A 16,235-nucleotide genomic window follows, 5' to 3' on the forward strand; every position below is an offset into this window, starting at 1 on the left:
TCACCATCAGCAACAATGTGAGGGGCTGTTTGGTGTGGTGCTAAACAAAAGAGACCGACGGTGATGCCATATGAGATAGAGAATATGGAGGTGCATTTGCTGAGCCTGTAACGACTGCCCTAATGAACACAGCAGCGTTTTTAAATGGAGAAGAAGATAAGATAGCATGAATTTATTCGCCTATATTCTCAGATTCAAGCCGGATAAAAAGCCAAGTGCAACACATTGCCCAACTGCGTTAAAACCTCCACTGTCAGCAGCAGTGAGGAGCTGGAGTTCAAATCTCAGATGTGCTTCTTAGCTACACGGCACTTCCTGGGCTCTGATACTCTCGTCTCTCTCTGCCTCTGTCTCCGCATCATTAAAGAGTAGACGCACAGGCTGGCATTTGCATTTGAAACTGATATTACCAACGAGCAAGGTCACTGTTGAAGCTGTGGCGTCAGGGAAGGGTGGGTGAGGGGGTGGGGGGGTATATTTTCCAGCTCCACATCCAACAGGAAATAGGATTGTTTGTATAAAGTGTGCAGAGTGAAAAGAAGAAACGAGGTCGATGTTGGCCACTAATGAAAAGCGAATAAAGATGCGTTCCTTCCTTTTCATGTCAAAGATGAAATGATTGCTGCGCGTGTATCATGATAACTGTGTATTATGTCATGCATTATGATGAGCATATGTGCGTTTCACTCGTTCTGAGCTTCCTTTTTCTCGAGTCTGACATCCAATTTCCTCTCAGCCTTCAAAAGATGCTCATGCTTCCTTTTTTTGTTTTTTTATTCTCCCCTGATCTGAACATGGTTAAGGATCTGCTGTTCTGCTGTCGACTCTGCACTCCCGCTTTCATAAATGTATGAATAGGACACAAAAAATAAACACTTTAAACTTAAAATATTCAAAAGGTGCTGGCTGCATTCAAGGCGCAAGAAAGAGATCCTCGTGCAGACGAGAAAAGTGCACAAGGAGGCAAGAAACACTGAAATGCAGGTGATGTTCTTCACATTTCTCCCACTTTGAGAAATATCAAACTTAATTATAACCTGGCCATGCAAAAAAAAAATATGTATAGCAGAGAACCTTCGCCTCAACGGATGAAATGACCTGTTTTTTCTTTAAAATTCTCACATATTCATGCAGCTTTTGAAAAAAATACCCTGTTAGAGCCTAATACTTCAACAATGAACACCTGTTATGTCACCAGATTTATTGTCAAGATGTTCTCACTCCATGTAAGCAAACATGAGCATATTCCTGTGAAGCACCTTTCAACCTAAATTATGGTATGACTGCGAGGGGGGCTCGGTTATGTAAACCCAGAAGTGGATCGTGCCATAACATCACTTCGCAGCGTTCCCTATGGCCTCATATGGAGCCCAATTTAAACCCAATGAGTTGACAGAACAATGCAGAGCAATTAACACCCACTCTCTTGTCTCTTCTCTCCCATACACATAAACAAAGCTTGGGTTTTGTTTTTTTTTGCCTTTTGTTTTGGCTGCAAACTTGATCACCAAAAATGAGATTCTGTTCCTGAAGCCAAAACAGAAGAATGATGTTTATTATCAGACTTGTCACAAAGTCAAACTGAAAACAGGACACCACACAGGCTGTTATGGTATAGATGCTGCTGCACCTGTGGGCTCTGGCTCACAATAGGAGTTCATTAAATATTTAGGCACAAGTTTAGAAGTTGGTGCATACATTCAAACTGCAATATTTCAAGACAGGAAATGAAACACACACACACACACACACACACACAAAAAAAAAGTCGAAAAGACAGAGTGTTAAAATGGAAACCAAGCTGTGAATATGTTGTGTAAAATCAGCTGCTCCTACATGCGTGCGTTAGGAGACATCACGCCAAACGCGCGCGGAAATTACATGAACACAAGCGGGCACGACAGCTCGTCTGAAGTCCTACCTGATCCTGCTGCTGAGCCGCTTTCACCGGCCCGTTCGCGTCTTTTCCAGAAGTCATGACGGTAAATAAAAGAGCGGAGCGAGGAAGGAAGGAGGGAGGAAGAAGAGGAGCGCGCCGGCGTCCGCTGTTGACAGGTGCAGAATAATGAAGCGGAGGGAGAGACGCAGAGAGACAGAGAGGAGGAGAGAGGAGGAGAGGGAGAGAGAGGCGTGCAAAGTGTTCAAGGATATCAAGTGATTTGCCAGAATAATGGAGAGACCGTGGGTGCAGACAGCGCAGGGTTCAGCTGATGTGCTGGAAACTGTGGACGGCTGCGATGTGGGAGGTTCAGTTTGCCTTGCAGAGTGGCGGTGTCACCACCACGCAGCTCAATGGGCTCCGGAAAACTCACACCTGGTGTTAGTCTTGAATTTGCGCTGTTTCGGCACTCAGACGCACTTTATTTGGAGAGATGGAGGATTATTCATCCTTTCAGCAATAATAAACAAATGCAACTGCAAGTTATTTTCTTCATTATCTTCAAAAATGTGTATTTCACAGCAGAGCACAGTAATTAGACCCGAGTAGAAGCCAAAAAGAAGCAAAAACTCAAGTAAAATTACTTCATTAGCAAAACTTGGCAGCTCCAGGCGGTGCAAGAGTCTTCTCTGCAGTCCAATCTGAAACTGCAACCGTTTCCATTTTTGCCTCTCTTTTCTTTCCCCCTCCTCCTCTCTTCCACCATAATAAAAAGGAGAGCTCAAGGTTTTGTCCTTCCACCTGCACCTATATTTAGTTTTGTACCAGGCTCCACTTCCTGCTGCTCAGCTCCGCGCTTGCAGCAACTGATAATATGGAGACCTGTCAGTTCGGATCAGATCACTGTGGGGGCACTCATTACTGGCAAGTCCATTACACAGGAAATGGAAACAGGAATCAATGCAAGAAGAAAAAAATACTTTCAGGTATCAGTGGAGTTCTTTTCGGGGGTGATTTTTTTTTTTTTTTTTTTTTGCTTTATCTTGCTTAAGCTAAAGGGATACTAAGCCAATCTTCAACCAGCTTTGTATCCTAACAATGTGGGTAATATGAAGTGGGAAGTGTGGTGAACTTCCCCTCCATCTTACCAGCGCCCAGATCTGCCTGCTTATCCTCCAGCTCAAATCCACTGGAACTGATACTTCCACATTTTCTTATGCCAGCCACCATGGACATAAGGAGTATAGAAGTGGATCTAGACAGAGACTCCTCCTATCAAAGTCACCAAACTCAGATCAAACTGTAAATCCAGGCAGTGCTGATCAAATATAAACCGAGATTGTGTTTCCGGATTTATTATTTCTCACCTTAAATGTTTTCAGAAACATATTTCAGAGCACTGCTTAGCTGTTGTTTGAGTTTGTCAACAGCCAGCTGCCATATTGTTTAATGTGGAAAAACTACCAAGCTCACGTTACGTCACCCACCAGCAGGAGCATTTGCAGAGTGCTGCAGGGACGACAGTTATGTGTAGCCTGACACAAATTCAGCATTGCCCTGGATCCTTTTTATCAAAAAGCAAACAGAAGTTTTCCATTGGATTTTGGATTGTTGCAGAAAAAAAGCTCTGCGGCTCTGTGATACTTACACGATTTGTTCAGCAAGATTATCTTCACAAATGAGTATCATTTTTATGATTTTTTTGCATTGTATATGTAATTGCCAAAAGTAAAAAGGGCTTAACTTAACAACATTATTGCCTCATGGCTTATTGTCACCATGCAACCCGGTCTAACTCCGAAGTCACCGAAATCTGGCGCTTGGGCAGTGACAGCAGCATCCGACACTGATGGAAAAAGCCGTCTTTTAACTTCGGCATGATACGCAGCTGGTCGCTTTTACAATATAACACGGTCGGTGGCGTTGGGGGGAACGCGGCAGGACAAGAACAAAAGTAAAGGCAGCGAAAGTCAGAGTAGGGTGGGTGGGATCAGTGGTGTATGGGTCCAACAAACACGCTCGCTTCCCCTAAGATTATACAGCCAAACCCTGTTCTTTTTTCCAAAACCTAACCATGTGCGTTAGTTGCTGGAGGAAAAAAAAAAGTCAATACATGTTGTTGTACGGCTGTAGTGTTAATTTTGAAAGAGACTTTATGTAAACGATAAATTTCCTGTGAAAATGGAAGAGTATTTTAAAAGAAGACAATGCATGTAACAGGCAGGACTTGATGATATGTCGATATGTGATGAGGTCGAAGTGAGAATGTGTTGCACCACCACAACAAGCCGTGTTGAGTATGATGACGTTCTGTAGTCTCTTTTGGCCTCTTCTTAGCAACTGTCTTTTTTTAAGATACATTAAAGCTTCAAAATTCACAAGTGGGGTATTGACTCATTTATTTTATGTCGCAGAACAAAACGTAAAAGTCTCTTAAGTTTGTGTTAACCACAGACCTTATTTCATACATCTAAAACCCACACACTTTGACACAAAGGGACTGAGAGTGCTAAAATGCTAATTAACTTCCAGGTTTTAGGACTCATTCCTGCACTACTTTATTGGTCCGGTGCTGTGCAATGCATCCTGGTAGTTATAGGTTTTCTACCTCTTGAGCAAAAGCAAATGTCACAGCCCTTTTCTGTTGTCTTCTCCAGTCATATAGCACTCATTTCAAAAGTATTTGCATCTTTCTTCTGCACAGGCTGCCTAGTTTTATAAAGACCATGTTTTTCCGCAGTGAAATACTTCCTTAAGTTAGGAGTACATGCATGACTGACAATGTTCTGTGCATTGGCGTTTAGGGAGGAGGAGAGTTAAGATTTGCATATCCATACCCATAAAAATCATATTCACTTCACTATATTGCATGCCAATGCTGCTGTATTGTCTGCCAATAAAACAAAGGGTTGCTGCTGGCCTGGCTCTTGAGAAGCAGTGCTACCGTCCTCCCACATAGAGCAGAAATAGTTCCAGTTCCTAACAAATCATTGTTTGTGCGGTAACTCTCTCACCGTGTGTCACATCTCTGTGCACACACAATCCACATTCTTGTTAGCACAGCTTGTCTGACTATTTGTGCTGCATACACACACACACGCACGCACACACACATGCAGCCCTCTCGTTCTGAAGAGAGCTTTTCTTCAGAAGTCATGCACAGTCTCTGCAGAGCTCCTGGCCTTTTGAACCAGTCATCTGTTGGAGGGAAAGGAACTGAACAATCTCAGATAAGAAAGAAAGTCCGTGATGTGAGTCAACGGCAGAGAGGAGAATGTGTTTGGCATCGAAAGATTCCCTTGTTACAGTAATGTGTTTGGTGAAATGTGTAACACTGCCTTTATTATCATCTTAAGGGGTAATTATTATTGTAGTGGTGATTTTGCATTTTCTCTCAGCCATTTGTGGATCTATTAATTAACAGGAATAAATACACCAAATGCTAAACTTCAGAGTAAAATATCCATTTATCTTAAATTCATAATGAGGATTATCATAAATGATACAGTGAAATCTTTTGACTGCTCCAGGAAATTAAACTGTGCATTCCAACTTATTCTCAGATCGCACCTTCGTCCATTACTTACTTCTGAATTATGAACATTAAGACGTGAAGTGCTGCCCAATCTTTTAGCTAGATCAGGACAATGAATAGTCAGTGTTATCAGCCCAAGTTAAACAAAAACAAATCTGATTATCTGAACATTTTGTTTTTTTCCCCTCTGTTTTGAAAATATTTCTTCAGGCTAAAATCTTTAACGGATCAGCTTGTCTGTGCTCTCATGTTGTGAACATCATCATCTCTGTTAGGGTATCAAGTGTAGCCTACTTGCCACCGTAACAAAGTGCTCACTCTCAGATTTGCATATTTAAGAGACACATCGTGTTTCTCTTTATTTTGTAGCCAATTTGTAAATTAAATTAAAATTAGTGACACACAGAAACGCCCATGTAGCTACAGATGCACTGATCCATTCTGCCAGGACCGTATCTGCAACAATACCAGAAATGATCAAGAGAATCTGGTGTCGGCCAGTGACAGGATCGATCTCAGTTTCTTCTAGGATGTCATCAAAAGATTATTAGTTACATTCATTCAGTCATTCAGGGCCTTTTGACCAGCACAACAATCCCTTGTTAACTTCCACACAGTGAGGTGTATACAGATTTAAAGTTCGGGAAAAAGAGAGCACTGGTATCAGATCATCATCATCATCAACCACTGTTTATTCAGGGAAAACTGACTGACTGAGCATTAAGCTAAAAACAAAGTAAGTAGCACTAATGTCTGTCAACAATGATAAACAGCAATAAAAACAGTAAAAAGACGAAAAAGTTAGATGATTATTAATAAAGGAGAGATACGTAACAACAGCAATAAAAACAACAATATGTAGAAAGTCATGTCCGTCAATTAGCCAAAGCAGCAACACTGTAAAACAACCACATCATCTAGCATTCACTTAAAATGATCTAACGACACATACTTGTCCAATGTAAATATCTCTTGTAACTTGTTCCATTTATGTGGGGCGAAATAACTCAAAGCTAATTTACCGAGTTCTGTGCTGATCTGAGGGGTTTCCAGGGGGTTTGCATCTCTCTCTCTCTCCCCCCTTCACACTTGACTTTCCTGTCAATTAAAGGCAAAAACTGTCCAAAATATCTAAATAATTTTTTTTAAAAACAAATCCTGTGAGCGTGTGTGATGAGAGATGGATTTGATTTTTAAAAGAGAAGTGATCAGTACTTGGATTGTCTGAGGTGACGTATCGGAATCTGTACCAGAGAAAAAAATCTAGAAAAAAATGTATTTTCTATTGTATCTCGATAACAGAATATAAAAGTTACACAGTTACTGTTCTGTAAATTTCATAAAAACAATTATTTAATACCAAACTTCATCTCATTTGCTTATTGTCTTCTTTTATTTGGAACTTCCATACAATCAACAAACAGCTGCCCCTCATGACACAACACTTGAGTTAAAAACAAAACACTCAAAAAAGAAAAAAGAAAATAATTTCATATTGGAAGCTTTACGGATCCTGAGAACAATAATTTCAAGTGTTTCAGGTTTCTGTATCTAAAACAACACTCTCCTCCTCCATGTGATGGGAATGGAGAACCAGTTCCAAATTGTCCAATCCATCAGAATCATATGCCTCCGTGTTTATCACTTCCTTTTATTTATGCCGGCCTGTTTTCTCTGACAGTTGCTCATTGGAAAGCAATGATGTAAAACTCATGCGTCTACGCTGCTGAAGACTTGCGTCAGGAAGAAGTCATGGCAGTGAGGAAGAAATGGTCCAAAGCATGACTTCATTTCACAAAGAAAGATGACAGCAGTGCTGCTGTAATGTCTATAAAATGATCATTAAAGTAAAGGTGGAAACACCAGAAATATACTGAAACATCTTTCCACACAACATGGGCTTAAATTCCGGAGATGCCATGTATTCGATACTCCACACACGAGTGCCTGCTTCCAAAAAGAGCAGCACATCCATTACAGAGGGGAAATATCCTAATTTATAATTCTGCTGAAAACTGGTGTAGATCTACTTTTTATCACACAGGAAATTGATCAGGAATCCTTCAGGGAATCGATTAGGGTTTGGACTGAGAAGCAGCATCAATAGTGTTACTGGTATCAATAAGATTTCATCAATTCCCATCCCTAGCCATGTCTGCCCGAATCACGTTATCTAAGGAGGCAGCTGGATCCCAAGGTTCTGCTTTTCTACAGCCTGCTCCCCCTCATAGCTCCCACCATGAAATGTCTACCAAGGACAAATTTCTATTGTTGCCCAATCCTATATATAGTATATATATAAATAGCCCAGGGATAAGTACAATAACTAACAATAATACTACAAATAAGATGAAGGGTACAATAATGGGCAGCATATTACCACCAGAAGTCACAACCCTACTCAGCTCAATTCTGACCTTCATCATTCATCACTCTGAGCGTTACAAGGTGAGGATATAAAGGGAGAAAGAGAAGAGCAGAAAGAAAATCTAAATATAGATGATCTGGATGGAAAGAAAATATTTCCTCATGCTGCAGATGAAACATTCCAGTGGCAGGATGATTCCGACAGAGGACTTTAAAAGGCTACAGCATACCAAACACACACATTTGGCACCGATGTCACTGCGCAGCTCAACACATGGCCCGAGGGAGCTGCATGACCAGCTCACTGCCAGGACTCATTTCAGCACCACTGCTGTGGACAGCTCCACTGACACATGAGCAGAAAGCCTGCTTACCTTTCACCCAAATACACTCCAACCATCAAATTCAGACAAAAAGCGAGTGTAATTGGGTCTGTTTTGCATAGATAGTGCAATAAATAAGAACACAAATGAAATGCATCTTTCCATTGAAGCTTACAGTTTAATCCTCAGATGTGTGACAGTGTCTCTCCTCTCCCCATTATCTGTTTTCACTCACCCACAGTCGCTCAGTGGCAGATTAAACTCACCTCACTGTCAGAGGACGCGAGCTCCAGACAATTAGCCGCGCAAAAATCTGAACAAAGTTTTAAGAGAGGTGAAAGGCAACAGGACATCATTTACAAGATAAACACTGCATTAAACAAAAAGCCAACACGGGGAGCCGAGCTCTAATAAACGAGAGGAGAAACCCAGACACAGTGAGGGGTGTAACTATTGATCATCACAACACATTACACGTAGGTTCCTGGCAGCAACAACAGAAAGAGAAACAACAGACAATCAGGCTTAATTGGAGAAGTGAAAGAAAATGCAGCAATGTGGGGTCAGAGCAGGCAGAGCCTTTGTTGTGCTCCTTTAAAGCCTGTCTTTATCAGTTAATTGACATCGTTTTCATTTATATTCTGTTTTATCATTTAGTGGTCTATGTGCTTCCTGAGACAGCATCTCTAGGCAGCTCCTGTCATATAAATAAATCCAAAGCCCTTAAACAAGCACTTTGCACCAAGCTATGAATGTGCAGTGTTGTTGAAGTTATTGACAGCGTCTTTTAATCTGTCTCGGGGACCAACAAACAGTCATTTATTCAACTGTCAGTAAACAATGTGAACGTCTTCAACTGCATGCTAGCTCCCCCCAGTGATCACTGGATGTCTGACATCTCTGTGTTGGTCAAAAATAAATATATATTCAGCAAATTCCTCACTGGAAAATCCCTCTTTTAATTGTGCTCACCCAGGGGCGTGTGTTTATTTTATTACAGAAACAAAAGCACAAATTAGAGTTTATTATGAAGACATTAACGTGTAGGATGGTGGGGGTGTGCAGTTACTGAAAAATGCAGATCATTTCACTTTGTTAACGGCAGGAAGTGTGTTTCTCATGAGGGAAATTGTGGATGGGGAAAACGTAAAAATCCGTGACCAACTCTGCCTACAGTCGTCTTCAGTTCACACTGAAATGGAAAAGAGTGAGAGAGAAATGAGGATGCCGAACAAAGGCCGGGACAGTTTTGTTTGATAACCGATCATTATCAGCCGCACTCTCTCCACAGACCAAACAGCAGAGCAGAAAAGCCTCACACAGCCACAGCCACTTAAAACCAACAATGCCAGGCAGCACACCATCATCCACCATGTTTTTGTACAAATGCATCCCTGTGGGGTTTTTTCTCCAGCGTACAGACAGCACATTATCACTACTGTGATGAACATAATGTCATCAACACCTGTGCAATCTAATGCAATGGAATACAACAGCTTAGCAATACATACCACCTTTGCACAGGTTATAATTTTCACATTTCATCTAAACTGTTTTTGCTTTTGTTGCTGTGTTAAAGCAACCCATGTTTTTGGATTTGACTTTTATTAGTCAGCACTGTGTACTGACAGTCAGCATGTTAAAATCTGACCCTCTGACAGTCAGTATTTAGTGCCTTTTATACCTGGCAGGGAACACCTCTCTGTAGAGCTTTACCACCGAGGACACAGAGGTAATTACCTTTGTATTTTTCCTGGGAATTTGGGAGCACTGCAGCCGAGGGCAATTACACAGTACAATTTTAAAAAACCCAATGTGGTGAGCACAGTTTATTATAGGCTGATTCCAGTGCTTTCAAACCCAGTATTGTAAAATTTGACTCCTTGTAGGCCGACCAATAAATACATACATAAAAGATTCAGCATTTACCTTCTAGAGTTTTCTCACTAGCAATATAGAGAAGGCTTCAAAGTAGCATTTAACCAAGTTGGGTCTAAATGTAAATAAATTGGACAGAAAATACAATTAAACAGTTAAAATTTAGCATCCTGAATTAAACTCAAACCCCAATTTAGTTAAGCCCAGTTACTGAACTCAATACGTTCAAGGGTATTGATGAAATAAAGGCGGCACAGTGGAGTATGTGGAGTTTGCATGTTCTCCCCGTGTCAGCATGGGTTTTCTCCAGATACTCCAGCTTCCGCCCACAGTCCAAAGACATGCAGGTTAATTGTTGACTCTCTCTCTGAATATAAGATTCAGCATTCCCCCGCTAGAATTCTCTCATTGGCAATATGGAGAAGGCTTCAAACTAGCATTACACAATGTTGGGTCAGAATGTACATAAAATGGACAGAAAATATAACAAAGAAGTTTAAAGTTAGAATCCTGAATTGAACTCAAACCCCGTTTAGGTTAAGCCTGGCTACTGAACTCGGTACTTTTAAAGAGTAACTAAACCCTAAAACCATTTTTTTCAGCTGATAATCATTGTTTCTGGTTGTATAATAGTGTTACTGACTGCGCGGTGAGCCCAGGCTCCCAGAGAGGGAGAAATAGAACCAAGTAGGATAAAATAAGTCAAAGTGTGGAGAAGGGGACCGGCTGAGCTCCGGCCGCCTTCCCTTCTGCCCGTGTGACACAGTTAGGGGCGGTTTTCCAAGCCACCATCGGCACAATGAAAATAAGTCGAAGTGTGGAGGAGAGGGACCGGGTAAAGAGGCCGACCTCCGGGAAGCCTCTCCCCTCTCCCCGCAGCGAGGGACAATCTTCACTCCGCCCCCTTCCTCAGCCGCCCGCCTGCTGATCTTCCCAATTCAACTTCAGATATGAGATGGAAGCACCCAGAAGCCAAAAGGTCGACCAAGGAGCTCCACAATTACTCCACTGGCTTACCAGCAGGTCAAAACTATCCCTGCAGCACCGGACTGTTGCAATAATTTCAGTGTCTGGTCTATGTTCCCTTATATATAATTCTAGTAATAGCCTAGTTTTACTGCCAGATGAGCAAAAACAAAGCACACAGAAGCAGACAGACCAAGACAGAAGATTAGCTCTTTGTGTGATAAGTAAAGAGCTGAGGAGCAGAATTGCTGTTCAGTCTTCTACATCACCCCTGTAGCTTCTTCTAAAATTTGAATTTTGTTATTACAGAGAAAATAAAGTACCAGAAAAAAAGGTAACCTTGGGTATGTTACACTCAGTAATTATCTCTCTATATCTTAGTTTTTCACTGGAAGTGGCGGAGTCCACCATCCCTGAACTTCTGAACATGGAGTGGCTTTCATTGTGAAGCAGCCACAGAAAATGAAATGTGTTTGTCACTGCAGTCAGCGTTGCCAAAAATGTGTCTACAGTGGCATGGAGAAATCTTTAGTTTTGCTGATAGAGCGCCTGAGCTCAGTTTTAAAGGGGCACGAGAGAGCTTTTGATAAACTGTGGGCACCTCTCCTGAACTAACTTCCAAATAGCACAGCAGAGCTAGTATGTAGAGGACACAGCACCATAGACTGGCACCTCTGTGAATATCTAATACTGTCTCCTGTGTATGTTGTTACCTAGGCTCTGTGATCTTTATACAATTATTTCTCATGTAATGTGTATGCCTTTATGCAATGCTGCTGATTGTTTCTTTTTGCCAATCTCATAAGGTCTGTGATGTGCTCTTTTCTATCTCTGCTCTCATGTGTGTTTCGTGTTTTTCGGTTTTTGTTGCTGCTGGGTCATGTTTCGTTATTAAAATTGAAAACTAAATAAAATATCTTGGAAAAAAATTTGTCTACAAACAGACAACGATTGTTTTTGCCATTTTTTGGCAAAGATACAGCAGGGAGTAAAGAAACGATCAGGAGCAGCTACAGTGAGCTGATGGATCAGGAGCTGCTGGCAACAGGCTGCACACCTCCAACTCTTCAGCAAGGTCACAAACTTTACTCTGCCCTGCTGTTGTGTGGAAAACTACTTGCAGTGTGTGCACTATGGAACCAGATCATGGTTGAAATTATTATTGGCTGACTTCTTTAATAAAACAACACTAGTTTGTTAGGTTGGCCTGTGAACAGATACACCAGTTTCTCTTTTGTTGTATTTCTGACCGAGTAAGCTCAGTGAGTGTTTGCTGTGGCATCAAACTGCACATGCTGTTCAACCTTCAGGATTACAACTTTAAATAGATAATGGCAAATGTGTTTGCATGGCAAATACAAATAATTAAAACATTGTAGAGACTTAATTTGTTGGGGGGACTTGGACTTGAGTGTTTCACATGTCTTGGCGACAGCCCTGCCTTTCAGACAGCATTTGGACCGTTGACATGACGCCAATGAAACTCTGCAATGAAATTAAATGAAAATAAAACAGCATGACAGAAAGTTTAAATTGTTTTCATGCACAATGCCAATAAAATCCTATCAATCAACAATAGCTGCTGGTTTAGGAACAAGCTGTTTCCATTCAGCCGTGCTGCCTGCTGTCAGCTCGGCCAACTCAATCATCAGTCACGTCCTTTTCGCCCTCTGGCCCTCCGTGACTCCTTCAGCTGTCCGACCAGCGGCACACCTGCCTCACAGAGTGTAAATACTGCTGTTGGCATCCCCACTCCCTGTCTGCTGACTGAGCTGCGGCTGTAAATCACAAGTTAAGGATAGAGCAGGCGAGTGGGCTGCACTTCAGAGTTCATCACAGATCATTACTGTACACTTCAAGGTCATCAATTCGACCCTGGGAAAGCACGCCCACGTGTGTCGTGGAGTGACAAAAGGCAGAGAAGTTTTCAGACTGCAGACAAAGGCAGTTTTTCACTGCCTGGACATTACAGAGGAGTAATTAACAAGTCCACAAGTCTTTAATCAGACTCATTATTGGTCTTTTACCAAGAGAGGACTTTCCAGGGGAAACAATTAATCTACCATTGTCTTGTCTGGAATTGTTTGGACACACACACACGCACGCATGCACACACACACACACGCATGCACACACACACACACACACACACACACTATAAAAAATCACATTGACTTTGTATCATTCCCTTGCCTCTGAACCTCACTCCTTGACCCCCATCAATACTTAACAGTTTTTCTGGGAAGGCTGCCCTGCTGGTCAACCTGCTCGTTAAGTAATAACAACAGAACCAGTTGGTTCACATTACTCAATGACACAGAGCCTGTGGGGGTTTGTACATACTGGTCATTACACATATCACAGACATTAGAGTTGTTTAGCCTCTGTTTGTTGGTGTTTTGCATCTGTTTGTAATCGTTATGCATCACTCTGTGGTTTAATGTCTCTTAGGAGTTGTTCTGCATCTCTTCCGGGTTATTTTGAGTCTCTATGTAGTTGTTTACGTCTCTTTGTAGTCATTTTGAGTCCCATTGTAGTTGTTTTGTGTCTTTAAGTGGTTATTTTAAGTCTCTTTGTAGTTGTTTTGTGTCTTTAAGTGGTTATTTTGAGTCCCTTGTAGTTTCTTTGCTTCTCCTTGTAGTACCTTTTCAAGTCTCTACGTAGTTGTTTACATCTTTTTGTAGTCATTTTGAATCCCTTTGTGGTTGTTTTGTTTCTTTAAGTGGTCATTTTGAGTCCCCTTGTAGTTGTTTTGTTTCTTTAAGTGGTCATTTTGAGTCCCTTTGTAGTTGTTTGGTTTCTTTAAGTGGTCATTTTGAGTCCCTCTGTACTTGTTTTGTGTCTCTAAGTGGTCATTGAGTCCCTTTGTAGTTGTTTTGTTTCTTTAAGTGGTCATTGAATTTCTTTGTAGTTGTTTTGTTTCTTTAAGTGGTCATTTTGAGTCCCTTTGTAGTTGTTTTGTTTCTTTAAGTGGTCATTGAATTTCTTTGTAGTTGTTTTGTTTCTTTAAGTGGTCATTGAATTTCTTTGTAGTTGTTTTGTTTCTTTAAGTGGTCATTTTGAGTCCCTTTGTAGTTGTTTGGTTTCTTTAAGTGGTCATTTTGAGTCCCTCTGTACTTGTTTTGTTTCTTTAAGTGGTCATTTTGAGTCTCATTGTAGTTGTTTTGTGTCTCTAAGTGGTCATTTTGAGTCCCTTTGTAGTTGTTTTGTCTCTAAGTGGTCATATTGAGTCCCATTGTAGTTGTTTTGTCTTTAAGTGGTCATATTGAGTCCCATTGTAGTTGTTTTGTGTCTCTAAGTGGTCATATTGAGTCCCTTTGTAGTTGTTTTGTTTCTTTAAGTGGTCATATTGAGTCCCTTTGTAGTTGTTTTGTGTCTCTAAATAGTCATTGAGTTTCACTGTAGTTGTTTTGTGTCTCTAAGTTGTCATATTGAGTCCCATTGTAGTTGTTTTGTCTCTAAGTGGTCATATTGAGTCCCATTGTAGTTGTTTTGTCTTTAAGTGGTCATATTGAGTCCCATTGTAGTTGTTTTGTGTCTCTAAGTGGTCATATTGAGTCCCTTTGTAGTTGTTTTGTTTCTTTAAGTGGTCATATTGAGTCCCTTTGTAGTTGTTTTGTGTCTCTAAGTGGTCATATTGAGTCCCTTTGTAGTTGTTTTGTTTCTTTAAGTGGTCATATTGAGTCCCTTTGTAGTTGTTTTGTGTCTCTAAATAGTCATTGAGTTTCACTGTAGTTGTTTTGTGTCTCTAAGTGGTCATATTGAGTCCCATTGTAGTTGTTTTGTGTCTCTAAGTGGTCATATTGAGTCCCTTTGTAGTTGTTTTGTCTCTAAGTGGTCATATTGAGTCCCATTGTAGTTGTTTTGTGTCTCTAAGTGGTCATATTGAGTCCCTTTGTAGTTGTTTTGTTTCTTTAAGTGGTCACATTGAGTCCCATTGTAGTTGTTTTGTCTCTAAGTGGTCATATTGAGTCCCTTTGTAGTTGTTTTGTGCCTTCAAGTGGTTATTTTGAGTCCCTTTGTAGTTGTTTTGTGCCTTCAAGTGGTTATTTTGAGTCCCTTTGTAGTTGTTTTGTGTCTCTAAGTGGTTATTTTGAGTCCCATTGTAGTCGTTTTGTGTCTCTAAGGGACACAAAACAACTGTGACCTAATGTGTATCCATTCAGGGATCCTTGACATGAAAACATTGAGAACTACTGCTCTAAACTTCAAACTTTAAATACTCAATTCTATAGCCTACTATATTGTAGCTTAAATAGAGTAGTATTACCTTAATGATCAAAGTGACAAGTAGCTACGTGTGGTCACAGTGAGAGGATCACATCAACGCCCTGTTGTCTCCAGTATTCCTCTGACATTCCTGCATTTCTTTCTGGACTAAATCAGTATTTGACTTACGTTTTTAAAAGACTCTTTGCACAGAATATTCTTCATTATTCAAACAGCATTGTATAATGTCTGTAGAAAATGAGACCACTGAGGATGAAATTGGTTTATTTTATGTGTTGCTTCTTTCCAGTTTCATTATTCACTTTGCATTATGGCAGTTTCACATCGCCTCCTCTGACAGACTCAGGCACATGACTGGAGTTTCTTATGCTCTGCAGTCTACTGTGTCGCTGTGTGCGCCATTAAATGTATGTTCTATACAGTAACCCAAAGTATTCGCTCCTGTGAACCCAAAACAACAACATCCCCTTAACTCTCCACTACCTGCACTCACAACTCACAAACTCTCTCCTGAGGAAAAGGATTATCTCGACTGCACAACAGGCCACAGAGCAGTGCCGAACAGGCTTCTTGGTGAATGCCTCCAAACTCCAACAGAAATAAAGATCCATACAGATCATTGTCTGACAAAAATGACAGCCTCAGGGACCAAAATGGGACTCTTCCAAGGGAAAACTGCACCATTGGAGAAAATAACAGTGAGGAAAACAGCATTACAGTGCTGAGGCTGCCAATAATGGAGACTCACAATGTGGTCCCAGTTTGGCCTCCACAGTAGATCTCAGTAGTCCATTTATAGGACGTCCAAACTCACAACCCTTCATTTATTGTCAGTATTACAATAGGTTCCCATGAACACATCACCTCAAGACTGCTGGCAGACCAAAAGCTCCTTACACAGAACCAGACACTGACACACTGTAGACCATGTTTTCAAGATGATAATGCAGTCTGGTAGAAAAAAATAAATAAAAAAAAGAAGATAAAGATATAAAAGAGTCTCAGTCAGTGCTCACCCTAATGTGGAAGTGATGCATTCAAGTGAGAAAAAAGTGTG

General features: G+C 40.9%; 1 protein-coding gene across 4 annotated transcripts in view; it reads right to left on the minus strand.

Moving 5' to 3' along the window:
- LOC117263885 (A-type potassium channel modulatory protein DPP6-like) overlaps window positions 1-16,235 on the minus strand; it is a 155,045-nt gene that overhangs the window by 86,719 nt on the left and 52,091 nt on the right. Inside the window, exon 1 of one of the 4 annotated variants that reach the window (XM_033637594.2) lies at window positions 1,922-2,192. The exons of the other annotated variants lie outside the window; for them this stretch is intronic. Within the exon in view, the coding sequence (XP_033493485.1) occupies window positions 1,922-1,978 (57 nt within the window). The 5' untranslated portion in view covers window positions 1,979-2,192. Of the gene's footprint in view, window positions 1-1,921; window positions 2,193-16,235 lie in introns of those variants that run through there. 4 annotated transcript variants of the gene reach the window in all.

The sequence above is a fragment of the Epinephelus lanceolatus genome, chromosome 12 (genome assembly GCF_041903045.1).
Source record: "Epinephelus lanceolatus isolate andai-2023 chromosome 12, ASM4190304v1, whole genome shotgun sequence".
Lineage (NCBI taxonomy): Eukaryota > Metazoa > Chordata > Actinopteri > Perciformes > Serranidae > Epinephelus > Epinephelus lanceolatus.